Source organism: Delphinus delphis, chromosome 20 (genome assembly GCF_949987515.2).
Source record: "Delphinus delphis chromosome 20, mDelDel1.2, whole genome shotgun sequence".
Lineage (NCBI taxonomy): Eukaryota > Metazoa > Chordata > Mammalia > Artiodactyla > Delphinidae > Delphinus > Delphinus delphis.
Genome location: NC_082702.1, coordinates 23,512,768 through 23,540,232, shown reverse-complemented (window position 1 = coordinate 23,540,232; position 27,465 = coordinate 23,512,768). Strand labels below are relative to the sequence as shown.

Sequence of the window (27,465 nt, the reverse complement as noted above, 5' to 3'; positions counted from 1 at the left end):
GTAAATGGATTAAATGCTCCAACCAAAAGACACAGACTGCCTGAAAGGATACAAAAACAAGACCCGTATATATGCTTCTAAAAGAGACCCACTTCAGACCTAGGGACACATACAGACTGAAAGTGAGGGGATGGAAAAAGATATTCCATGCAAATGGAAACCAAAAGAAAGCTGGAGTAGCAATTCTCATATCAGACAAAATAGACTTTAAAATAAAGAATGTTGCAAGAGACAAAGAAGGACACTACATAATAATCAAGGGATCAATCCAAGAAGATATAACAATTGTAAATATTTATGCACCCAACACAGGAGCACCTCAATACATAAGGCAAATGCTAACAGCCGTAAAAGGGGAAATAGACAAGAACACAATCATTGTAGGGGACTTTAACACCCCACTTTCACCAATGGACAGATCATTCAAAATGCAAATAAATAAGGAAACACAAGCTTTAAATGATACATTAAGCAAGATGGACTTAATTGATATTTATAGGACATTCCGTCCAAAAACAACAGAAAACACTTTCTTCCCAAGTGCTCATGGAACATTCTCCAGGATAGATCATATCTTGGGTCACAAATCAAGCCTTGGTAAATGTTAAAAAATTGAAATCATATCAGCAATCTTTTCCGACCACAACATTATGAGACTAGATATCAATTAAAGGAAAAAATTTGTAAAAAAAAAAATAACACATGGAGACTAAACAATACACTACTAAATAACCAAGAGATCACTGAAGAAATCAAAGAGGAAATCAAAAAATACCTATAAACAAATGACAATTAAAACACTATGACCCAAAACACACGGGAAGCAGCAAAAGCAATTCTAAGAGGGAAGTTTATAGAAATACAATCCTACCTCAGGAAACAAGAAACATCTCAAATAAGCAACCTAAGCTTACACCAAAGAAATTAGAGAAAGAAGAACCAAAAACCCCAAAGTTAGCAGAAAGAAAGAAATCATAAAGATCAGATCAGAAATAAATGCAAAACAAATGAAGGAACGATAGCAAAGATCAATAAAACTAAAAGCTGGTTCTTTGAGACGATAAACAAAATTGATAAACCATTAGCTAGACTCATCAAGAAAAAAAGGGAGAAGACTCAAATCAACAGAATTAGAAATGAAAAAGGAGAAGTAACATCAGACACTGCAGAATAACAAAGGATCATGAGAGATAACTAAAACTATATGCCAATAAAATGGACAACTTGGAAGAAATGGACAAACTCTTAGAAAAGCACAACCTTCCAAGGCTGAACCAGGAAGAAATAGAAAATATAAACAGACCAATCACAATCACTGAAAGTGAGACTGTGATTAAAAATATTCCAACAAACAAAAGCCCAGGACCAGATGGCTTCACAGGCGAATTCTATCAAATATTTAGAAAAGAGCTAACACCTTTCCTTCTCAAACTCTTCCAAAATATAGCAGAGGAAGGGTACTCTGAAATTCATTCTACAAGGCCACCATCACCCTGATACCAAAGCGAGACAAAGCTGTCACAAAAAAAGAAAACTACAGGCCAATATCACTGATGAACATAGATGCAAAAATCCTCAACAAAATACTAGCAAACAGAATCCAACAGCACATTAAAAGGATCATACACCATGATCAAGTGGGGTTTATTCCAGGAATGCAAGAATTCTTCAATATACGCAAATCTATCAATGTGATAAACCATATTAACAAATTGAAGGAGAAAAACCATATGATCATCTCAATAGATGCAGAAACAGCTTTCAACAAAATTCAACACCCATTTACGAGAAAAACCCTCCAGAAAGTGGGCACAGAGGGAACCTACCTCAACATAATAAAGGCCATATATGACAAACATACAGCCTGCATCGTTCTCAGTGGTGAAAAACTGAAACCATTGCCTCTAAGATCAGGAACAAGACAAGGTTGCCCACTCTCACCACTATTATTCAAAATAGTTTTTAAAGTTTTAGCCACAGCAAAACTTCCAGAGAAGAAAAAGAAATAAAAGGAATCCAAATCAGAAAAGAAGAAGTAAAGCTGTCACTGTTTGTAGATGACCTGATACTATACATAGAGAATCTAAAGATGCTACCAGAAAACTACTAGAGCTAATCAATGAATTTGGTAAAGTATCAGGATACAAAATTAATGCACAGAAATCTCTGGCATGCCTATACAACAGTGATGAAAAATCTGAAAGAGAAAGTAAGGAAACATTCCCATTTACCGTCACTACTAAAAGAATAAAATACCTAGGTATAAACTTATTGAAGGAGGCAAAACACCTGTATGCAGAAAACTAGAAGACACTGATGAAAGAAATTAAAGATGATACAAATAGATGGAGAGATATACCATATTCTTGGATTGGAAGAATCAACACTGTGAAAATGACTATACTACCCAAAGCAATCTACAGATTCAATGCAATCCCTATCAAACTACCAATGGCATTTTTCACAGAACTAGAACATAAAATTTCACAATTTGTATGGAAACACTAAAGACCCCAAATAGCCATAGCAATCTTGAGAAAGAAAAACAGAGCTGGAGGAATCAGGCTGCCTGACTTCAGACTACTACAAAGCTACAGTAATCAAGACAGCATGGTAATGGCACAAAAACGGAAATATAGATCAATGGAACAGAAAAGAAAGCCCAGAGATAAACCCACGCACATATGGTCACCTTATCTTTGATAAAGGAGGCAAGAATATACAAGGGAGAAAAGACAGCCTCTTCAATGAGTGGTGCCGGGAAAACTGGACAGCTACATGTAAAAGAATGAAATTAGAACACTCCCTAATACCATACACAAAAATAAGCTCAAAATGGATCAAAGACCTAAATGTAAGGCAGACATTTAGAGGAAAACTCTTAGAGGAAAACATAGGCAGAACACTCTATGACATAAATCACAGCAAGATGCCTTTTAACCCACCTCCTAGAAAAATGGAAATATAAACAAAAATGAACAAATGGGACCTAGTGAAACTTAAAATCTTTGGCACAGCAAAGGAAACCATAAACAAGACGAAAAGAGAACCCTCAGAATGGGAGAAAATATTTGCAAACTAAGAAACTGACACAGCATTAATATCCAAAATATACAAGCAGCTCATGCAGCTTACTATCAAAAAACAAACAACCCAAATTAAAAATGGGCAGAAGACCTAAATAGACATTTCTCCAAAGAAGGTATACAGATTGCCAACAAACACATGAAAGAATGCTCAGCATCAGTAGTCATTAGAGAAATGCAAATCAAAACTACAATGAGTTATTACCTCACACCAGTGAGAATGGCCATTGTCAAAAAATCTACAAATAATAAATGCTGGAGAGGGTGTGGAGAAAAGGGAATCTTCTTGCACTGTTGGTGGGAATATAAATTGATACAGCCACTATGGAAAACAGTATGGAGGTTCCTTAAAAAATCTAAAAATAGAACTACCCTATGACCCAGCAATCCCACTACTGGCATATACCCTGAGAAAACTATAGTTCAAAAAGAATCATGTACCACAGTTTTCACTGAAGCACTGTTTACAATAGCCAGGACATGGAAGCAACCTAAGCGTCCATCGACAGGTGAATGGATAAAGAAGATGTGGCACATAGGTACAGTGGACTATTACTCAGCCATAAAACGAAATGAAATTGAGTTATTTGTAGTGAGGTGGAAGGACCAAGAGTCTGTCATACAGAGTGAAGTAAGTGAGAAAAAGAAAAACAAATACGGTATGCTAACACATATATATGGAGTGTAAAAAAGAAAAAAAAGGTTCTTATCAACCTAAGGGCAGGACAGGAATAAAGATGCAGATGTAGAGAATGGACTTGAGGACATGGGGACGGGGAAGGGTAGGATGGGACGAAGTGAGAGACTTGCATTTACATATATACACTACCAAATGTAAAATAGATAGCTAGTGGGAAGCAGCCGCATAGCACAGGGAGATCAGCTCTGTGCTTTGTGACCACCTAGAGGGGTGGGATAGTGAGGGTGGGAGGGAGACGTAAGAGGGAGGGTATATGGGGATATATGTATACGTATAGCTGATTCAGTTTCTTATATAGCAGAAACTAACACAATTTTGTAAAGCAATTACATTCCAATAAAGATTTAAAAAAAAAAAAAGGAAAAGCATTCCAACTACACCTTCTGTTGTCTGATGAAGTACTGGAGTCAGAAGATCCTGATATTCTTTTACTTGCTTGGGATTGCCTCTAAAAACACCTAAAATGTAAAATATAAAATCCAATAGCATTTGAGCTCAATAAACACAACAGAAATTTTACCTTAGAAAAAAATTTACCCAATTGTAATTATTCTGGTATTTTTCTATGTAAATAATAAACATAAAATGGAAAAAGGTTATGCAAATAAATGCATATGATAGTTTTCCAGGAAACTGATTTGAGAAATGTTAGCAATTAGAATTGAAAACTGACTTTTAATTGAAATTTCTCTATGCTTAAGTATAAATAATACAGACATTCACAATGTCACAAATTACAGTATTCATAAAAATTCTTCTTTGTAAATATGAAAATATATTTGTATCATTTTAAAAATACTTCAAAGTATTTTTAAAATTCTTTAAATGATGTAACATTAAGTCAGAAAGCAGAAAAGTAGCACATAAAAATGCAGAGTAGTTAACATCAATTAGTGCAGTCTATTTTGCTAGCTGAAAGGAGTCATATTTTATTTCTTTTCTTCTTTAAACTAGTTATATCCTACAGTTTAAATTTCAGGAGAAAAGTTCACTCACCATCAATCATCATGTAAAGGAAAAATATAGGAAATTCGCATTCAATGCCATCAAATAGCTAAAACAGAAAATAAAATATATAAAAAGTTCATCAACAATAATTTAGAACTGTATGTTATATATTAATTAGAACACTTACATCATTAGAATATACATACATAAACATTTATTTATTGTAATAACAAAAGTGGACTGATTTTTTTTTTTTTTTTTTTTGCGGTACGCGGGCCTCTCACTGTCGTGGCCTCTCCCGCTGCGGAGCACAGGCTCCGGACACGCAGGCCCAGCAGCCATGGCTCATGGGCCTAGCCGCTCCGAGGCATGTGGGATCCTCCCAGACCAGGGCATGAACCCGTGTCCCCTGCATCGGCAGGCGGACTCTCAACCACTGCGCCACCAGGGAAGCCCTCATCATTCTTATTATTCAAAAGCTCATTCATTTAATCCATCACAGAGTAGTCATTCATTCAATAAATATTTCCTAAGTATTTAGTAATGCCTGGCATCAGCTAGACAGAGGGCTATGAAGACAAAAAGATAGAGAACCTGCTGTAGTGGGGAGACAGGCATGTAAATAAACAATTGCAGTATGTTACAAAATGTCTATACATTGTATATATATCAAGAACCAAGGGCATGAAGCATCTGAGCCTGCCCAGGGCGTCTGGAAAGGGTTTATAGGAAAGGAGATGCTTCAACTAATGCTTGATGGATTTCTCTGGAGAGATAAGCTAAGGGAACTCCATACAGAGAAGACAACAGCACAAACTAGAAATGCATTAATGAACAAAGTACATTAAAGAAACTCACAGCAATTCAGTATTCCTGGAACAAGCAAGGAAGAAGCAGTGAAAGCTGAAGTCTAACAGGTGGGTCAGGACAGCCAGATCAGGGAGGGCCTGAGAAGTCAGGCTGAGAGACAAAAACTTTGATCTGAAAGTGACAGGGTACCACTGAAGAGGATCAAATTTACTTGCTAGATGAACAGCTGGCAGTACTGAAGAGGGTTTTAGGATAAGAAATAAGGAGACCAACTGGAAGGCTGCTGGGAACAATCCAAAGAGAAAGGATGTTAACCTAAATCAATGTTTCTCAACTTCAGCACTATTGACATTTTGGGCCAAATAGTTCTTTGTTGTGGGGGTTGTCCTGTGCACTGTGGGACAGTTAGTAGCATCCCTGGATTCTACCTTCCAGATGCCAGTAGCACCCACCAAGGTGTAACAGCAAAAAATTTCTTCAAATATTGTCAAATGTCCCCTGGGGAGCAAAATCATTCCCGGCTGTGGATCACTCGTCTAAACGAAGAAGTTAGTAGAGATGAAGGGACAGTTTTTAAGATTTAAAGGTAGTTAAATTTGCCAGACTTGGTGAGTGACAAAGAAGGCTGAGTGAGAGGGAAGAGCCTAGGATGAATCTCAGGTTTGGGGCTTGGACAGAAGGGTGGAAGGTGATCATAGGCAGACTGCAGCGCATTCTAGTGAGGATGTCCAAAAGGCAGCTGGATACGTGGTAGGGCACTCAGGGGTGGAAGTATGAGTTAGGGATAGAGATGTGGGATTAACAGTGATTGCTAGAGCTATGACTGCATGAATAGCATGAAAGAGAATAGGACTGAAGATGGATTCCAGGAGACAAGCAAAGGATAAAGGGAGGCAGAAGAAGAGGAACCTGCAAAGAAGACTAAGAAAGATAGTGAGAGAACTAAGCAGAGACTTAGGAAGAGATTGAAGTCACAGAAAATGGAGGAGAACCTCCTGAGAGAGGACTTACTTAAGACACTCAAATGCCAATGAGAGGTACAGTGAAATAAAGTTAGAAAGGCATCCACAATGATCCAGTGACATAAACTGACTGAAGCCAATACAGCTACTGGGAAGTGCTGGGGACAGGAGCCAGATTATAAGGTAAAGGAGTAAGTAGGAGGCAAACAAGGAGGCACAACTAGAACACACCATGCTCTTCAGAAGTGTGACAACAAAGAGAGAGGCAAGGGGAGGCAGATAGGGAGGGGTTTGGGGGTTTTTAAAGATAATTTTCAACCTATCCCATTAAAGCAAAGTCTTCAGCAATGTGGATGGATGCTTACTTTTTTGGGGGGGTGTTACAGTTTTTTGGGCAGCTTAGAAACAGCTAGAATAAACCTAGATATAGGATATGTATTTATATTTGAAATGTAAAATCTTTAAAACCAAATATTTAGAGGAGTATATTTCAGAGGGAAGTGTCTAAGTGAAACAGAAAAAAGAACATTTGCTTAAAGATTGAAAATTCAATCACAAATAGATATTTTCTATTATATTAGACAAATGGTATATAGTAGGCAGGCAAAATACTGAAAGTTCAATAGAAAAATTACTCACCCAATGACTCAACATGGCCCGATGTGAGCAAATAGGCCTCAACAGCTAACACTTACCGAGTGCTTACTATGTGCCAAGCACTGTTCTAAGCACTTTTATATATATTAACTGATTTAATTCTCAAAAAAACCTCACTAATAGTAGGTACTAACTTTATTTTATCAATGAAGAATATTAAACACAGAGAGCTTAATTAACTTGCCCAAGGTCTCACAGCTAATAAGTGGCAGAGCCAGAATTCAAACCCAAGAAGTCTGCCTCCTGAATCAGTACTTTTGAACATTCTATTATGCTATCTGACATGGGATATTTTTTGATACCTTAATTTCAGCTGGTCTGTAGTAGCGTCTTTTAGGATCTTCCAATGATGTTCTATACCCATCTCTCAAGAAACGCTTAAATCCATATTTTCCTTTTAATTTTCTAACCACTTTATCAAGTGTCTGGTTAAACAGAACTTCATCATCCAAGGCAAATGCAGGATAACTGATGCAGGGGAGCAGGGCAGCATCTGTGTTCTGGGGGCAATAAGAAAAAGAAGGGAAAGTAAGTGTCTGTAATCATATGATCAACACAGCCCAAAGAGAATCACAGAGATGCAAAGCCACTAAGGTTATTTAACTGACAGTGAGACTGCTGTGCTCCAAGGGACAGACAGATGTTTATATGGCATGGTTTAGTGAACCTTACAGAGGAGATAAAACTTCATTCAATGATAAGGAGTATTTTCAAGGTTCAACACTGGACTCAAACTTTAGTACGTTATTTCAGTCATTGTGTAAAAATTTAACACCACTAATTAGTCATTACAACTAGTCTGTCATAACAATTTGTTTATAATAGTGAAAACCAGAAAACAACCTAAAGGTCCAACAATTAGCTGAGTAAATCAGCAGCCATTAAAATTTATATTATAGAAATGTTTACTAATATGGAAACATGTCCATTCAAAGAAACAGGTTATCAAGCATTATGAACAATATTCCTCCAGTTTCGTAAAATAAAAATATTATATGTGTACATAAAAATACATGGAAACATACAAACCCAAATGATGTCACCCTAAGATTATAACTGAATGGTGGAATAATGAGTGGATATATTTTTATTATTTGCTTATTTGTGGATTCTGTTTGTCTTTTATCATAATCTTGTATTACTTCTATAAAATAGTTATTTTAAAATAATTAAATTGTTCCATTTTGGGTGTTTTCTAAGAATAGAGCCACAAATAACCCCTCAAAAAATCTGCAATCAGGTATTACATAGTCATTTAAGAGATTATCAGACAAAAGAAAAGGGTGAATCAAATGAGAGAAAAGAAATAAGGAAAGCAGTTTTATTCAAAAGAAATTTAAATTATGAAAAATATTCTTCTACATTTCTAATACAGTAAGTCCCCTACATATGAACAAATTCTGTTCTGTGAGCATGTTTGTAAGTCCAATTTGTTTGTAAGTCCAACAAAGTTAGCCTAGGTACCTAACTAACACAATCCGCTATATAGTACTGTACTGTAATAGGTTGATAATACTTTTCACACAAATAATACATAAAAAACAAATGAACATGAAAAATAAAGAAAACATTTTTAATCTTACAGTATAGTACCTTGAAAAGTACAATAGTACAGTACAACAGCTGGCATACAGGGGCTGGCATCGAGTGAACAAGAAGAGTTACTGACTAGAGGAGGGAGAGGAGGTGGGAGATGGTAGAGCTAACGGATCCTCAGCAATAAGAGACCGAGGGCAAGCTGCAATTGCACTCACAGGTTCTGGTTCTTTGCTGGATTAAATTCTATCTACCCTCTTGAAAAAACGGTCCAGTGATATCTGGGTAGTAGCTCTTTTTTTCTTGTCATAGATGACACGGTAGCAAGGGACTGCATTCTGAAAGACTGCTGCAACCTTCATGAACCATTCTACATTCGGGTCCTGTGCCTCAAAAACTAACAGTGCCTCCTCAAACAAAGAAAATCCCCTTGCCATTTCCTGTGTCGTGAATCTCTTCGGTTCTTCAGTTACTTATTCTTCCTCTTGTCACTCCACTCTCTCAATTATTTTCACTTTTGTTTCCATCATTATCGCTTGGCACTTTTTAGCAGTACCAACTACATCACTGCTGCTTTTAAGCTTGCTTCCAGACACCCTGGGCTTGAAATAAAGACACTGTACTACTGTACTCTATACAGTACTGTACAGTAAAGTACACAGAAGCACAACCACTTGTTGAGGATGCACGCACGTGACAATGTACGCCAGACACGCGAACTAAATTATGTGATTGGACCTGGGAACGCACATTCACATCTTTAAAAGTTCACAACTTGAAAGTTCGTGTGTAGGGTACTTACTGTATATAATATTGCATGACCAAAAAAAATTAATTTGGCATAATGTTGCTACTCCCCCAAAGAGAAGAAAATATATCTAGTTCTGTACTGCTCTATGAAAACTCAAAGGACAAAGCAGCTTTCTCCACAGCTCTGTTCACTTCCTAAACATTGACCTCCCCAGGCCAGAGGAGTAAGCGGCAACATTCTCTCTTATCTCTTCTGCCAACTTTTAACACTTTAGAGTACTTTCTTGGAAAAAGAAACAAAACTATGTAACAATCATAAACAACAGTTCATATTAATTTATTATAAAAATATCTCACATGAGATCTTGATTCTCTGGGTAACAGTGAGCACAAAGTTTGCCGGTTGCGATTGTGGGCATCGAGATCCACAAATATAACTGACCAAGAACAGCCCTGGAATGAGAGAGAAAGAAAAATTTCCTAGATTAACATAAAAGAACTTGTAGAACATTGGGCAATTTGACTGAAATAAATTTCACATTTATAAATCAATGTTACCTCAATTTACAAAAATAATAAAATTTTAAAAAAAGACAAGCAAAAAAATTTCACAAAAATATTAACATTGGTTGCATTTGAGAGTGGCATTACAGAAGATTTTAATTTTTTAAATACTTTCAGTATTTCTCAAATTTCTTGCAATAAACATATTAATTTTATAATCATAAAAAATAAATGTTATTTTTCCATTTTTCCAATTTCTCCTTAGTTTTCTTAAAAATCAAAATATATAGATTACAAGATAACTAATAAAGGATATTTTAATAAAAGTAAAAAATCATTTAGCTAATACTTCTGACAAAGAAATAAGAACTAATTTGGATTCACAAAATCTGAATTGTACAGTCCTAATAAAGAACGATCAAACTAAATGAATTTAGATATCTAGAATTACAGATATAAAAACTACTTGATTAAAATATGAAGACAGGAGAATCTCAAATAATAGTACTGTACATAATACTTGCTAATATTCATTATGTGTCAGGCACTGTGTTTTATGCTTCACATGGATTATCTCATTTAATCCCCTTATGTAGATATTATTATACCCATTTTACAGAAAACGATGCTAAATCTTAGTATAACAGAGGCAAGGGTTCAAAATCAAGTCTGACACAGAAGACCACACCTTGAACACTATATTATGCAATTTCCCACACTAAAAATTATCTTTCAAGTAAGAATCAAAAACTTGAATTAAAAAAAAGTGTTAACAAAAAATGATAATTGGTCTGCTAACCAAGTTAAAAAATTTATCAATACTATTTAGCCATTAGTGCTTTCCATTTTCAATAGCACAGTTTTTAAATAAACATGGTTTTGTTCTTTTATTGGGGAGATAGATATTTTGAAAACACAAAGAATGAAATTGGAATACGACTACTTCCATTACAAGAGAATACTCAGAAAAATACATGGGGAAAGGAAGAACACCATCACAAATTTTATGTTGCTTCATTACCTTCTAAATCTCATACCAATTCTCACCAACTTCAAAGATGCATTTGCCCTGAAGATAAAATACATTGACTGAAACTCAAAATCTAGTAGTACTAGGCCCTAGATCCAAGCATCATACTCACTCTGTATATTTTTCCTGTTAACCCATGTTCATACATGAATATTAGCTCATAAAATAGAACTTCTCATTCATAATATTATTTCTTAAATTTCTTTTAACTCTGACAATAAGTGAACAAGGAATGAGTGAGGCTGTCTCTTAACCAGATCAATTCTAAACAGTCTTTCTATTATTTGAAAGTCCCTACTTCTCATCTGTACTCACAAAATTGAGCCCAACAAACTTTCACGCAGTAGCTGCCAATGTCAGAGTAATGTGCCCTCTGCTTTGAGTAAAACAAGACAGAACATGACCTCTCCTCTTAAGGAGCTGACCCAGGTGATATACAGTCCTAAATCAGATAAATATTAAAACAAAAAGACTGCACGTGGCAATATATGACTATGTACCAGGTGAGTGGTTTAGATGAAAGAATAATAATAAGCCTCTAAAGTTAACAGGAGGAAAACAAAATAGGGACCTTGCGGTACTTCATGGAGAAGGTGAGGACCAGAAATAGGATCTGAATTTTGGGGGAAGGGGGAGCAAGTAGAGTGGTTGGAACAAGACAGCAAAGAAATGAATGTGTATGTGATGTTGGGAGCCAATGAATACAGAAAATAACAGGACTTATAATTTACCCCTTAGGCTGAAAATTAATAAAGTTAATTACATGTCAAATCAGTCTGCCTTGAATTTAATTTTTTAAAAGATACAACAATCTAAGTAGGATAATTTATAAATAATGAAATGAAATGGCAAATTTGGTAATTCTTGCCATTATTTGCTTCATATAAACAGCTAACTTCTATTTTCTAGCCACAAATAAAGATTCACCAAAGTATTTGTTGAGGTCCCCTCCTCTGCCAGCCTCTAAGAAATAGGCACAAAAGGAAAAATTAATCTCATAATGCTATCATATTTTAACACTAAGATCAAAAGCTAATAAACTATATTGTCTGACTATCATCTTAAAAAATATACCATGCTTTAGGTATATGGTCCGGACTTACAGAAGAATAAAATTCACCCAAGGCCATGGGCAGCTATTCCTATTCAGAAGCAAATTTTTTAAAACGTCATCAAGGAGACCTCCATATGGAATTAATTATCACCTACTTTAAATTATCAGACACGTTAATTTTAGGCTTGCAAATTTCAAAGGAAGCTAGACATGTCTGCATCGCTTTGAACACTGCGTAATATGAGAAATCTTTCTAGTCATCACCTTTTAGATTCTGGCCTCAGCTCATTTGTTAGTATCTTGATTTCTCCAGTTAAAGGCAGGAATATGGAAAGATGTTTTATATGTATATGTCACTCCAGAGTATCTTATTAACTTTGGATATTTTATTTTCATCTTTCATTTCCTGAAATTATCATAACTCTGCCATAATATTCTGACTCCATCTAAAGAGCACAGATAAGACTGACAGTTCAAACTTTACTCCCAAACTGAGTTTCTGTAATTGTTTTCTAGTATACACATTACAAGATGATTCAACCTGACTTGGGTTCCAATGAAGGGGAAGAGCTGCACTGAACCATCTACCCAGGCCTCCATGACCATAACAAACACTTTTGAGATGGTATCTATGGCCAAGGGTAACATCTATGACTCAGATAGGCTGGCACCTGGGACCTGGGACCCTTAGCTGCAGTGCTTGCACCTGGACAAATGTCTCCTCGAGCAACAAAATACAAAGAAACTACAAAGGACTAAAAATAACTGTGCATGCGCAGCTGGGCAAATTATGGACAAGATACAAAGAGACCAAAAACCCAACAGCCACTTTTGAAGAGCCGGAAGCAAAAGCAAGGTACTGCGCATGCCCCCTGCACGTGACACCACCTAAGGGGTGGGCAAACCACCTAAGGCACCTCTCCGGCCTGACCCCTGGACGCACCCCTACCCTCACCCCATATGAAGAACCAGTTCGCCCCCCACCCAGCAAGCAAGCGAGTGAGCAAGGGAACCTGTTACTTGTTCTCTGTCCCTCCTGGTGCAGCAGGGACCCCAATAAAACCTTGCTTGAATTTCTTGTCTGGCCGCTGATCAATTCCTATTGATTAAGGAGGCCAAGAACCCTCGTAGGTAACATGACCGTAAGACGATCTCTTTAGTCTCAATTCAAAGTGAAATGATTTGAAGGATTGCCCAGGCCTTTCTTTTCCTCTTTAGACTTTTCTCTGAACCTGAGCTAATGGGCTTACTACCCTCATCTAGCATCAAAGAATAAAACAAGATGAAACGGATCAGTATATCTATTGTGTCAATACTATACATGACCTTTTCTGTTCTTCTGGAAACAAAAAAACAGCACCATGATCAGGACACTTTCTTACCTGGTCCAGCATTAGGCTGTCCTATAGCTCTGTGAGCAAGCCTAGAGACATATTCTGCAGAAATGATACTTGCTGGTGGGAATTACCCCTCTACACCACGGCTGTAGTGGCGGTGGCCTGTAAATAGCCAACTTTTACTTACTGACCCAACAGCAGCTTCCAGTAGCCCTCACTAGAGGAATTCCTACTCACATATTGTTAAAGGGGTTTCAAACTACAGAGAGAGATGAACCTGAGTGTTAATTCTCAGGGTTTTAGAAGAATAGAGCTGAGACTCAGACCCAGGAATCACAAAACTGTTGCTGATGTCTGTGACATGTGCTAACTATAAATTATGATTTAAGTATTATCAAATATTTTTATATCACTATATATATTTATAAATCACTACATATATTGTCGAGTATTGTCATACACACACATACAGACACACACACACACACAGATATATATATATATACACACACACAGAGAAAATATTTGAAACCATTATGAAATAAGTGATTCTCATATTAAGGATTATATGAGTATGTTTCTAAGTGCTCCAAATTAGCCTTTATTATAAATTTATTTAAAAAATTAAGCCACTTGATCAAATTTTCTTCTTAGATATTTTCTCCCAAACAAAAATATGTTTTGAAAATAGTTTCGGAGTGAAGATTTAAATGATGAGTCCTTTTTCTTTAATAATAAGGCAAGTCTAACAATTTAAAAAAATAGGAAAGAAAGTACAGGAACACATAATAACCAAAGCTAAAGGCTTATTCCACACAACAATTTCCCATAAAAATAAAAATTAACTTTTGTCTTATACACCAAAGCACAAAAAGGGCAAAAGTTCAACAAGTGGAAACCTCTTTCAGAAAGATCAATAATTAAGAAGAAAATGGTGTGGTCAAAAGGTACAAACTTCCAGTAAGTCCCAGGGATGTAATGTATAGCATACCTTTGAAAAGTTGTTAAGAGAGTAGGTCTTAAGAAAAAAAGTTGTAACTATGTGTGGTAGTAGTTGTTAACGAGACTTACTGTGGTGATCTCTTCATAATATATACAAATATCAAATCATTATGTTGTATACCTAAAACTAATACAATGTTGTTTCTTTTAAGTAAAAATAACAAAAACATGCCTATAAATTTTAACTTTAATACGCATGGATCACTCAAACTAAGACAAATTTTTAACTTGTGATATTCACTGAAAAGAATTATATACAATGTTTCTTTTTTAAAACAAAACAGATCAATTCACCCATTTCCGCTACCTCCCACATCCCGCCTCAGGCAACCACCAATCTGTTCCCTGTATCTGAGGTTTTGATTTTTTTTAAAGATTCCACATATAAGAGAGATCGTACAGTATTTGTCTTTCTCTGTCTTATTTCACTTAGCATATTTCACTTAGCACCTAGCATAATGCCCTTAAGGTCCACCTATGTTGTCACAAATGTCACTCCTTTTTATGACTGAATAATATTCCATTGTATGTATGCACACACCACAATTTCTTTATCCATTCCTCCATTAATGGATACTTAGGTTGTTTCCATATTATGGCTATTATAAATAATGCAGCAATGAATCTGTATATTTTTTTCAGTATTATGGACATTTCAACAACATTAATTCTTCCAACTCATGAGCATGAAACATTTTTCCATTTATTTGTGTCTTCAATTTCTCTCATCAATTTCTTTTAGTTTTTAGTGTGCAGGTCTTTCACCTCTTTGATTAAATTTATTCCTAGGTATCTTGTTCTTTTTGATACAATTGTAAATGGGATTGTATTCTTAATTTCTCTTTGATAGCTCATTATTAGTGTATAGAAATGCAACAGATTTTTGTGTATTGATTTGTATCCTGCAACTTTACTGAATTTGCTTATTAGCTCTTTAACAGTTTTCTGATGTTTAGGGTTTTCTATATATAATATGCATATTCATGCCATATGCAAATCATGACAATTTTACTTCTTCCTTTCTAATTTTGGATGCCTTTTGTTTCTTTTTCTTACCTAATTTATCTGGCTAAGACTTCCTATCTGGCTAAGACTGGCTAATACTATGTTGAATAAAAGTGGCAAGAGTGGGCATTATATTAGTGAAACTAATATAATGTTATATGTCAATGACATCTCAATAAAAAATTAAACTAAATTAAATTTAATTTAAAAAAGAAGAAAATGGCTTAAGAGTTTTCAAAGATAATACATAGCTTTTACCACTAAAGGTAGAAAGCATTTAAGATCCAAGATTTCCTGTACTAATATCTTATATTCCAGATTCATTACCAAGTGGCTTTGGTTTAATTTCTGGTTCTGCCTCTCTGTTATGTGACCTGTGAGAATCCACCTCAACTCTATTCATTTTGAGAGAAGGGCCCTTCCAGCCCTAAAGATCTATGACTCTCTGAGTTGCCACCAACCCCGGATGTACTTTTTTTTGAAGCTCTAAATTAATTAAGTTAAAGATACATGATCAGGTCTTCCAAAACACTGTATCAATAGTCTTCAGAAATAATTGAGAATACTCATTAGACCTGAAATCCCTCAAGTCTTGAGTATGCTTCTTTAGGTCTTCACTTGAAAAAAAAACCTTTCTTTATCTCAGTTCTTTTTCCCACCACTGACTTTTTCTTTCTTTGTTTTTTTTTTTTTTTGGCTGCATTGGGTCTTCGTTGCTGTGCTCAGGCTTTCTCTAGTTGCAGTGAGTGGGGGCTACTGTTTGTTGCGGTGCACGGGCTTCTCATTGTGGTGGCTTCTCTTGTTGTGGAGCACAGGCCCTAGTGTGCTGGCTTCAGTAGTTGTGGCTCGCGAGCTCTAAAGCACAGGCTCAGCAGTTGTGGCGTTTGGGCTTAGTTGCTCCGCGGCATGTGGGATCTTCCCGGACCTGGGCTCGAACCCATGTCCCCTGCATTGGCAGGCGGATTCTTAACCACTGTGCCACCAGGGAAGTCCCTGGCCACTGACTTTTAATTAGACCACAGATCTTTTAAGTACAGGGAGTGATATTATAAAATGATTAAACACTAAAAACATCACATGCACTTTTAAATGTGCTATTGTTTAGCAAGTACATTTTTAAGTGAACTGCTGTAGAGGTGGGAATTTTAACATTTTCAAAGTCAGGTTTCTGTAATTCTCCACATCAGAAACAAAGATAAAAGGGAATTTGTAAAACTAGGATACTCTGATATTACCAAAAAAATTGGAAGATGGAGAGGCCCTACTTGCAAATGTGACATCTGTGTGGCTAAAGGAATAAGACCTTATTTGTCTATATTTCTACCTGAAATAATCAAGAAACAGTCAAGTCAGCAAACATTTGGTGCACAGCTCTGCTGGAAACAGACATGAACTAAACAAGGTCAAATGTTAACTCTGCTGAGAGCAGTTGTTCTCATCCTTGGCTGCACATTAGAATTCCCAGGCAGTTTAGAAAAATCTCAACACCACAGCCTCCCTCTAGACAATTAAGTCAGAATCTCTAGGGGTAGAGCCCAGGCATCAGTACTGTTTTTTAAATTCCTCAAATCTAACGTGCAGCCAAGATTGAGAATTTATGGCTGGGGAACAATACCAGCAGTATATTTACAACTCAGAATCAGAATGCATAGTAAAGCAATTCAGTACTTTTAGAATTATGGCTAACAAATCTACAGAAGCTTCCTGGGAAAAGTAGGCTGAAGGCAGAACCCTGAAATATAGGTAGTTAAGAAAGGTACCATTAATGTTTGTGGGTATATATGTAGGTAGAGAGGATGCATACTAGATATGTAAACAGTATACACTAAGACTCAGGTACATCAAAGGAGATGGCATGATTGCAAAAAAAAAAGAGCTGACCACTACTTTATAATAGCTGACCTAGACATGCAATTCCATTCATCTCACTACTTGGTTACCATGTAAGGCAGAAGAGCAAGACCTGCATCTTGCCACACTGCTGTTGTAACACTACTAGTTTAGTCTGTGACTCTTCTAAGTCTCCTTGATATACCCCTGAGAAGTTTTGGAGTCCAATGGCTTTATTACCCTTCCTTAGTATTACCAGCACTTCACTAGTAATAACATGAGGTATCACTTATTGAGGGTTTAATCTTTGCCAAGCACTATGCTAAGTTTTTTATTTGCATGACTACTTTCTGAGTTAGGTCCTAGTGTCAATATCTCTATTTGTTTAAATGAGGAAGCTGAGACTTAGGTAAATACCTAGCCAAAGTCACAAATTCACTAGTAGGAGTACAGAGTATGCAGTGTTCTACCTCGTGACACTGAATACAATGGCATTCTTTTATGGCAGATTACACTCCCACTCACACACTCCTTTCTTCCTTCCTTATCTAATATATATATACATATATTCTGTAAATATTTATATACTCATACACACACATATTCATACATACACACATATTTAAATGAATGTATTGAGAGTGAGGCAGGGGGGAAAAGGAAATGAAAAGTATTGAAGGATACATGTAGGATTTCCATGAGTATGTTGACTCTTCAGAGAGACAGAAATGTTGGTACAAGCCAAGGGATCAGAGCCAGAGACACCAAGAATCTCCAGGAGAAACATATTAATTCTCATGATTTTCAACAAGTGCATATACCCCCAAACCCCCATGAGATCTGATTCCTCAATTTCTCCAGCCAGAGGTCTTGAGAGAAAAAGAGTGTGGGAAGTGGGTGATTTAGAGTCTCCTCTTGGGCACCCAGAATGAGGTGCTGCTCCCCTCTTCCCAATCCTTTCACGTCTGTGGTCGTTCTTAATCCTTCATTTCCTGGATTTAACCAGAATCCTTCCTCCAGAGGAAGTTGAAGTGAGAAGAGAGTTCACGTATGTAGGGAGAGGAAGAGAGGCAGTTGTGTCACCATGCTCCAACATGAAACTTTCCTAAATGCAAGACTTGAGGTACATAGTATCAATATTATAATTGCCATAACAAAATCCATATCATATTTTACATGTCTGCATAAGTTCCTAAAATGTATCTTCACTGACTTAATTAGCATTTTAATAGCTTAAGGTTAATTATAGTATTAGTTGAACACCTCCTTTGCCGCCTCATCTTTGGAATCTTTACAAAAATTGCTAAGAAAATTAGTTTACTTCTTGATCCAGAGAGGTAACCTGTATTGCTGCATATTATTCCTTCCACTGACAACTCAATCCATGGTCACCTGATTAGGGGCAGAAATTGGTCAAAGATCTTTTAAAAATTTAAGGCAACCCTAAGGGTTTCCCTTTTATCCCAAAGAAAATGAGATTTAGACATATGATTACAACCAGTTGAGGGTTAAGCTAGGATCACGATTTCCAATTCTTTGGCTTCACATGTTAAGCAAGTTCCCCTTTGCATGACATATACATCGATATACATTAAATTGAAACCAACGAGGGAACTGACATGGAAAATATATGGTATATAATGCCAGGAGTATTTTAAAATGTGAAAGCTGAACAAAAGACTAGAGGAAATGCTTTTCAAACTCTTCCAAAAAATAGCAGAGGAAGGAACACTCCCAAACTCATTCTACGAGGCCACCATCACCCTGATACCAAAACCAGACAAAGATGTCACAAAGAAAGAAAACTACAGGCCAATATCACTGATGAACACAGATGCAAAAATCCTCAACAAAATATTAGCATCAGAATCCAACAGCACATTAAAAGGATCATACACCATGATCAAGTGGGTTTTATTCCAGGAATGCAAGGATTCTTCAATATATGCAAATCAATCAATGTGATACACGATATTAACAAACAGAAGGATAAAAACCATATTATCAGCTCAATAGATGCAGAAAAAGCTTTTGACAAAATTCAACACCCATTTACGAGAAAAACCCTCCAGAAAGTAGGCATAGAGAGAACTTACCTCGACATAATAAAAGCTATATATGACAAACACACAGCCAACATCGCTCTCAATGGTGAAAAACTGAAACCATCTCCACTAAGATCAGGAATAAGACAAGGTTGCCCACTCTCACCATTATTATTCCACATAGTTTTGGAAGTTTTAGCCACAGCAATCAGAGAAGAAAAAGAAATAAAAGGAATCCAAATTGGAAAACAAGAAGTAAAGCTGTCACTCTTTGCAGATGACATGATACTATACATACAGAATCCTAAAGATGCTACCAGAAAATTACTAGAGCTAATCAATGAGTTTGGTAAAGTAGCAGGATACAAAATTAATGCACAGAAATCTCTGGCATTCCTATAGACTAATAATGAAAAATCTAAAAGTGAAATTAAGGAAACACTCCCATTTACCACTGCAACAAAAAGAATAAAATACCTAGGAATAAACCTACCTAAAGAGACAAAAGACCTGTATGCAGAAAACTATAAGACACTGATGAAAGAAATTAAAGATGATAAAAAACAGATGGAGAGATATACCATGTTCTTGCATTGGAAGAATCAACATTGTGAAAATGACTCTACTACACAAAGCAATCTACAGATTCAATGCAATCCCTATCAAGCTACCACTGGCATTTTTCACAGAACTAGAACAAAAAATTTCACAATTTGTATGGAAACACAAAAGACCCCAAATAGTCAAAGCAATCTTGAGAAAGAAAAATGGAGCTGGAGGAATCAGGCTCCCTGACTTCACACTATACTACAAAGCTACAGTAATCAAGACAGCATGGTATTGGCACAAAAACGGAAATATAGATCAATGGAACAGGACAGAAAGCCCAGAGATAAACCCATGCACATATGGTCACCTTATCTTTGATAAAGGAGGCAAGAATATACAAGGGAGAAAAGACAGCCTCTTCAATAAGTGGTGCTGGGAAAACTGGACAGCTATATGTAAAAGTATGAGATTAGATCACTCCCTAACACCATACACAAAAATAAGCTCAAAATGGATTAAAGACCTAAATGTAAGGCCAGGCACTATAAAACTTAGAGGAAAACATAGGCAGAACACTCTATGACATAAATCACAGCAAGATCCATTTTGACCCACCTCCTAGAGAAATGCACATAAAAAGAAAATAAACAAATGGGACCTAATGAAACTTAAAAGCTTTTGCACAGCAAAGGAAACCATAAACAAGACGAAAAGACAACCCTCAGCATGGGAGAAAATATTTGCAAATGAAGCAACTGACAAAGGATTAATCTACAAAATTTACAAGCAGCTCATGCAGCTTAATATCAAAAAAACAAACAATTCAATCCAAAAATGGGCAGAAGACCTAAATTGACATTTCTCCAAAGAAGATATACAAGTTGCCAACAAACACATGAAAGAATGCTCAGCATCAGTAGTCATTAGAGAAATGTAAATCAAAACTACAATGAGGTATCATGTGACACCAGAGTGACGTAAGTCAGAAGGAGAAAAACAAATACCATACGTTAGCACATATATATGGAATCTAAAAAAAAAAAAAAGAAAAAGACTAGAGGGAAAAGTTACTGAAGAAAGAAAATGAGAATTCTTAATGAAGAGGGTTTCTTAAATTAAGCAATCTTTTTTTAGTTAGAAACCTAAAATTTAAGCAGCAAACCATATTCAAAGGAAAGGTTGTTCAACCATGGGCTGCTACATAAATTACAGACATTCTCTGATCATAATGAATGACTTGGTTAATAAATGGCCAAATTAATTAAACATGCAATTCAAAAAAATAATCAAAGTCTGTTGTTGCTATTGCTGTTTTTTTACCTGGTTGCCAAAGAGGTTGAATCCATTAATTGCTTCTAGAGCTGCTTTTGCTAAGCCAACAGAGCTGCAAGAGAAAAGGAAATACTTTATAACTCTGATGCATCTGGCTACAAAATAAGAACCATTATCTGGTGAATATTCATAGGCAAGTTTCTTTATTAACACTTATATAACATCTTCCCTAAGAAGAATGATGTCTAAGAAACTTTAGTCTGACATTTCACTATTTTAGTTTTCCTTTCTTATAGTTAGTGACCTTCAGGGAAAAATATTTCTAAGTTCACTTTGATCTAGACAAATGGTCATACTATTGATGGGAGTAGTCTTAACTCCAGTATCATTTATATTCACTAACTCAAGGAAAAAAAAAAAAGATTAAGTTTAGAGGAAGGTGTACTATGATGACATGTGCACAGCAACACCAGGGTGGGCATCATTAGCTCTGATCAACTAACAGAGCTTTTCTGATGTCAATTCGGAGCCCTAGAAAAGATTTTGCATGCCATACACTTACCACAGAGTGTAGTTTAATATACCCATTCAAATACTCTTTGCTTAGGGTCCAATAAAATAGGCATTATTTTATGCTCACAGAGCAAATGATCATCATACTTCTCATTTTTTGCTATATTCTTCTCTTTGAAATAAAATGTGTACCCCTTTGGCCTCTCAAATGCCTCATACAATAGTGCTGGAAAATGGGAAGACCCAAATTTCATTAAAAATATATGACACTGTCATCTGATAAATATCAACCTTTAAATATTTTAGATCTAATATCTAGTTTATTTTAGTTATTGCAATTTTTTTGTTTTTTCTCAAAGAAACTGCATATTCCATTAATCATTTAAAATTAATGACCTGTCATCATTTCTCTAAAGCAGTGATTATCAAAGTGTGGTTCCCAGAGCAGCAGCATTACCTGGAAACTTGCCAGTTCTCACTGCTCTCTGGGACTGGGGTGTTAACAAGCCCTCCACGTGCTCGAATGGACTTTAAATTTGAGAACCACTGTTCTAAGCTATTTATGTCATCACAATCTATATTTTCTATGGGTTGTTTTACATGAAATGTTAAACAAGTAAGCATTAATTTTACTATAGGATAGTAAATAGGTGGGAAACATTTTAAAATACATGAATGGGAAGGAATATACCCATTATTTTATAACTTTAAATGAAACAGAACCTTTAAAAATTGTGAATCACTATGTTGTACACCTGCAACTTATATAATGTTGTACATCAACTATACTTCAATTTTAAAAAAGGATAATTAATGTATGGAGATAGTGATCAGGTGGAAGATAAAGAGAAGAAAACAAAAACTTATAATTCAATGTCCTAATTTGCATACCTGAGAAACTTTTGACACATTAACTCTCAGATGCCTATTTTAAGTTTTAAAATACCTTGGAATTGATAAAGCAATGCAGTTTATAGGAATAAAGTGAAATCCAGGACCTCAAAGGTGAGCTAAGAAAAGGAACAGATTTTTTTGTTTTTATTACAAAAGTGAAAGCACAAAGGTGAGTGACTCATACTATAAGATTTTACTCATAGCCAATATGATCACAGATATAGAAAATCCTAAAGAATCTACAAAAATGTGCTACTGGAGCTATTAAGGACATCTGGCAAGGCCCCAGGAGACAAGATCACTATCAAAATCAATTTTATTTCTACAAACTAGCCATGGACATCTGGAAATTTAAAGTTAAAAATAAATACCACTTACTATCACATGAAATATTTTATCATAAACTTAACAAAATATATGCAAGACCTGAACACTGAAAAACATTTCTGAAAAAATTAAGGAAGACCTAAATAAATAAAGAGCTATCCATGTTCACAGATTGGAAAACTGAAGATCATTAAGATGTCAGTTCTCTCCAAAATGATCTATAGATTCAATGCAATCCCAATCAAAATATCAACAGGCATTTTTGTAGAAATTGACTAGCTAATTCTAAAATGTATGTGAAAATGTAAAGTCCTGGGTTAGTAACAAAGTTTTTTTAAAGGAGAGCAAAATTGAAGGACTACTTCGGAGGCAGAAGAGCTCCATGACCATGAAGGCAAAAGAAGAAATTTCTGAAAAGATGAGAAGAATCTGTGGTAGCGTAGAGCAGTTCTTCTTGGTTTTAAATAAAGCTATTTATTCCTTAAAAAAAAAAAAAAGCTGAAGGACTACTTGATTTCATGACTTACCATAAAGCAACAATTATTAGTACAGTATAATATGGGTCAGGGCAGACATATAAATCAATAAAATAGTCTAGAAATAAACCCATATGTATATGATCAAAGAGCCAGGTGATTCAATGGGGAAAGAATAGTCTTTAATGGTGTTGGAATAATGAAATATCCATATGGAAAAAAAAATGAACCTCAATCTTTGCCTCACACTGTACACTAAAGCTAATTTGAAATAGATCATGACTTAAATGTAAAAGCTAAAACTATAAATCTTTCAGAACAAAACCTAGGAAAAAATCTTCTCAATTTTGAAGTGGCAAAAATTTCTTAGACACATAAAACACTAACCATAAAAAATTCTGATAAATTAGATTTCATCAGAATTAATATCTCTGATATTCAAAAGATACCATTAATAAAATGAAAAGGCAAGTTACGCTCTAGAAGAAAATATTTGTAAAACACATATCTTACAAAAGACTTGTATCCAGAATACACAAAGAACTCTTAAAACTCAGTAAGAATACAAACAACCTATTTTCAAAGTGAGAAAAGGACTTGAACAGACACTTCAAAATGAAGATATATGAAGATACATGAAGATACATAAATGCCACATGAAAAGATGCTCAATAAAATTAGTCAACAGGAAAATACAAATTAAAATGACCACATACTCATAAGAATGATTAAAAATAAAAATACTAACAATACCAAGTGTAGACAAAGATGTGGAGCAATTGAAATTCCTACCATACATTATTGGTAGGAATGAAAAATGGTAAATTCCTTTCAAAAAACAGTTTGGCAGTTTCTTAAAAAGTTAAAACACTTATTATATAACTCAGGAATTCTACTCAGGTATTTTCCAAGAGATATAAAAATATATGTTAACAAAAAGATCTGGATCCAAATAGTCAGGACAGGTTTATTTTTAATAGCCCCAAACTGTCAACAACCCAAATTCCTATCAACAGAAAATGGATAAACCAAACTGTGATTTATCTGTACAATGGGATACTACTTGTCAATAAAAAGGAACAAAAGACTGAAAAAATTAAATGAAATACATGAACGGAAGGTGGAGTTGACATAATTTTCCTTATTCATCTAAGTACCATGAAAAACCCTGGACATTGCATAAACAAAGATAAAAAGGCTCAGAAAAATGGAAAGAAGGCAGACTGCCTAGGAACCTCAGGATTCTAAGAACAGCACTATGGTGAGTCTCCTGAGTACCCTTTTTGCCTCATATATACCAGACTTAGAGCTGAAGAAACCAACAACTAGGAAATGTAGGTAGGTGCATACAAAAAATCCCCAACAAAAGCCAATGGACCAGGAAAAGGGCAGCCTAGCAAAATAGAAAACTTTTAGACAATAACCACTCAAAAAAACTGTGACCCTACTCCCACCCACCCCTGTAAATGCTGAGTGGGAAATTTAGACTTCTACGCTCCTGAGTCTATAATGAGGAACTGCATCCAACATCCAACCACCTCAGTTGTGGTGGTGTCAGAAAAATCCAAGAAGGAAGTCAAGACTTTCATTCCTGATGGATGACAAAAGTCTCCCCTCTCACACCTCAGTGTCAGTGGAGATCACATAGGGTGCCTAAACTTTCATTCCCACCCATCAGTAATTAGGTGAATCTCCCCTTCCTCTTGGGATGGTGCCAGAGGATGTCCAGTGGAGAATTAAAACTTTCACTAATGCCCAGCTGTAAAGCGGCCACACCCTTTCCCTGTCATGTAAGTGGAGGTCAACTGGAAATCAGTAATGAGGTACTTCCATCGTTCCCAGCCAGGGAGGTATTAATGGAAGCCTACTGGGGAGCTAGACATAACAACCCAGACCCAGCAGTAATGAAGAGTCTCCATCTTGGGTGTCAACAAAAAAAAACCTGGCCTTACATTCTCACCTGGCAGTAATGGGGTGATGTGCCTACCCGCTTCCCCTGCCAGAGTGGTGGCAAAAAATACAGCTAAAATAAAAAAGTAAAGTCCCCAGGGTCTTATAATACCCCCAAAATCCATGTCTCAATAATAATAATTTAAAAAACCACTCATCATATCTAGAAACAGGACTATCTCAAACTGAATAAAAAAGGGCAATCGATAGATAGAAACACTGAGACAAAAGAGATGTGAGAATTATCTAAGATTTTAAAGCAGCCATGACAAAAAGGCTTCAGTGAGCAATTGTGAATATGACTGAAACAAATGAAAAGAGAAAGTCTCAGCTAAGAAACAGAAAGTCACAGCAAATTTTTTAAACTGAAAAATACAATAATCAAAAGCTCAGTGAACAGGATGAAGGAGACAGAAGAAAGAATAGCTAAACTGGAAGATAAAACAATAGAAATAATCAAATCTGAACAAAAGAGAGAAACTAGACTTAAAAGAAACAAACGAAGAGAACCTCAGGGACCTGTGGGACTTTAACAAAGATTTAACATTCATGTCATTGGACTTCCTGAAGGAGAGGAGAGAAAGGACAGAGTTAAAAAAAAAAAAAAAAGCACTTGAAACAATGGCAGAAATTTTCCCAATTAGCAAGAGACAAAAAGCTGAGTGAGACTCAAACAGAATAAAATAAAAATATCCATTCTAGAACACATCATAACTTCTGAAAACTAAAGACAAAGAAAAATCTTGGAAGTAGCCAGAGAAAACAATTTACCTACAGGGGAAAAGCAATTAAATAACAGTGACTTACTTATAGGAAACCATGAAAGCTAAAAGGATGTGACCCAAGAGTTTTTAAGCATTGAAAGAAAAGAATTGTCAACCTAGAACCTTATACCAATAAATATATTCTATTTATTTAAGCAAGGCATTCTCAGATGAAGGAAAAATAAGAGATCTGTCATAAGCAGATCTACCCTAAAAGTTTGACTAAAGTAAGTTCTCAAAACAGAAAGGAAATGCTAGATAGATAGATAGAAAGAATATGGTAAACAAAAATACTGATAAATACAATAGGTTTTTCTTCTCCTCTTGAGTTTTATAAATTATGTTTGACAGTTACAGCAAAAGTTATAACACTGTGGTTCTAAATGTATATGGAGGAAATATGTAAGATAATTATATTATAATAAATGGGGGAGGGTAACATGACACAAACAAAGGTAAGCTTTCGATAATCCCTCTAACTGGTAAAATGATGACATCAATACACTGTGTACATATGTATACATAATAATATAGAGCAACCACTAAAAAGCTATAAAAAAGATACATTCAAAACCACTATAGAGAAATCAAAATGGAATTCTAAAAAATGTTTAAGAACCCACAGGAAGGTAGGAAAAAGAAAACAGAGAAATGAAAAAGAGAGAGAGTAAACCTTAAGCTCAAACATATCAATAATTACATTAAATGTAAAAGGTCTAAATACAGCAATTAAAAGAAAGATTGGCAGAGTTGATTTAAAAACATAACCCAACTATATACTGTCTACAAGAAACTAATTTCAAATACAACAATATAGGCAGGTTGAAAGTAAAAGGATTTTAAAAAGAAGTATCATGCAAAAAAGCAAAAGAAAGCATATAACTGAAGTCCCAAGCCCAAGTATTTGGAGATGGGCCTTTGGGAGGTAATTTGGCTTAGATTAGGTCACGAAGGTGGGGCCCCAATGAATAATGGGATTAGTATGTCCATGCCACACAGCATGTGGGATCTTAGTTCCCTGATCAGGGATCAAACCTGCACCCCTTGCAGTGAAAGCATGGAGTCTTAACCACTGGACCACCAGGGAAGTCTGGGGATTAGTATCCCTTTAAGAAGAGATGCCAGAAAGCTTGCTTTCTCTCTCTCTCTCTCTGCCATGAGAGGACATGGCAAGAAGCTGACCATCTGCAAATCAGAAGAAAGTCCTCACCAGAGAACAGAAATGGCTGGCAACTTGATCTTGGATACTCTAGCCTCCAGAACTATAATAAACAAATTCCTGTTGTTTAAGCTGCCCAGTCTATGGTACTTTGTTATAGCAGCACAAATCAACTAATAAAATTCTATATAACAAGAATATATATATTTTTTCCAGTGCCCACCAACATATACCAAGAGATCATACCTTGGCCATAAACAGAATCTCAAGACTATAAAAGAACTGAAATCATACTGTGTTCTCTA

At 35.6% G+C, this 27,465-nt stretch overlaps 1 protein-coding gene across 4 annotated transcripts in view; it reads right to left on the bottom strand.

Moving 5' to 3' along the window:
* Positions 1–27,465, bottom strand: part of PHKB (phosphorylase kinase regulatory subunit beta) — a 194,282-nt gene that overhangs the window by 108,345 nt on the left and 58,472 nt on the right. For all 4 annotated transcript variants that reach the window (XM_059999140.1, XM_059999138.1, XM_059999139.1 and 1 more), the window contains 5 exons: positions 21,126–21,189; positions 9,807–9,902; positions 7,466–7,663; positions 4,783–4,840; positions 4,167–4,244 (listed from right to left, as the gene is read on the bottom strand). In XM_059999140.1, the coding sequence (XP_059855123.1) occupies positions 4,167–4,244; positions 4,783–4,840; positions 7,466–7,663; positions 9,807–9,902; positions 21,126–21,189 (494 nt within the window). The remainder of the gene's footprint in view (positions 1–4,166; positions 4,245–4,782; positions 4,841–7,465; positions 7,664–9,806; positions 9,903–21,125; positions 21,190–27,465) is intronic.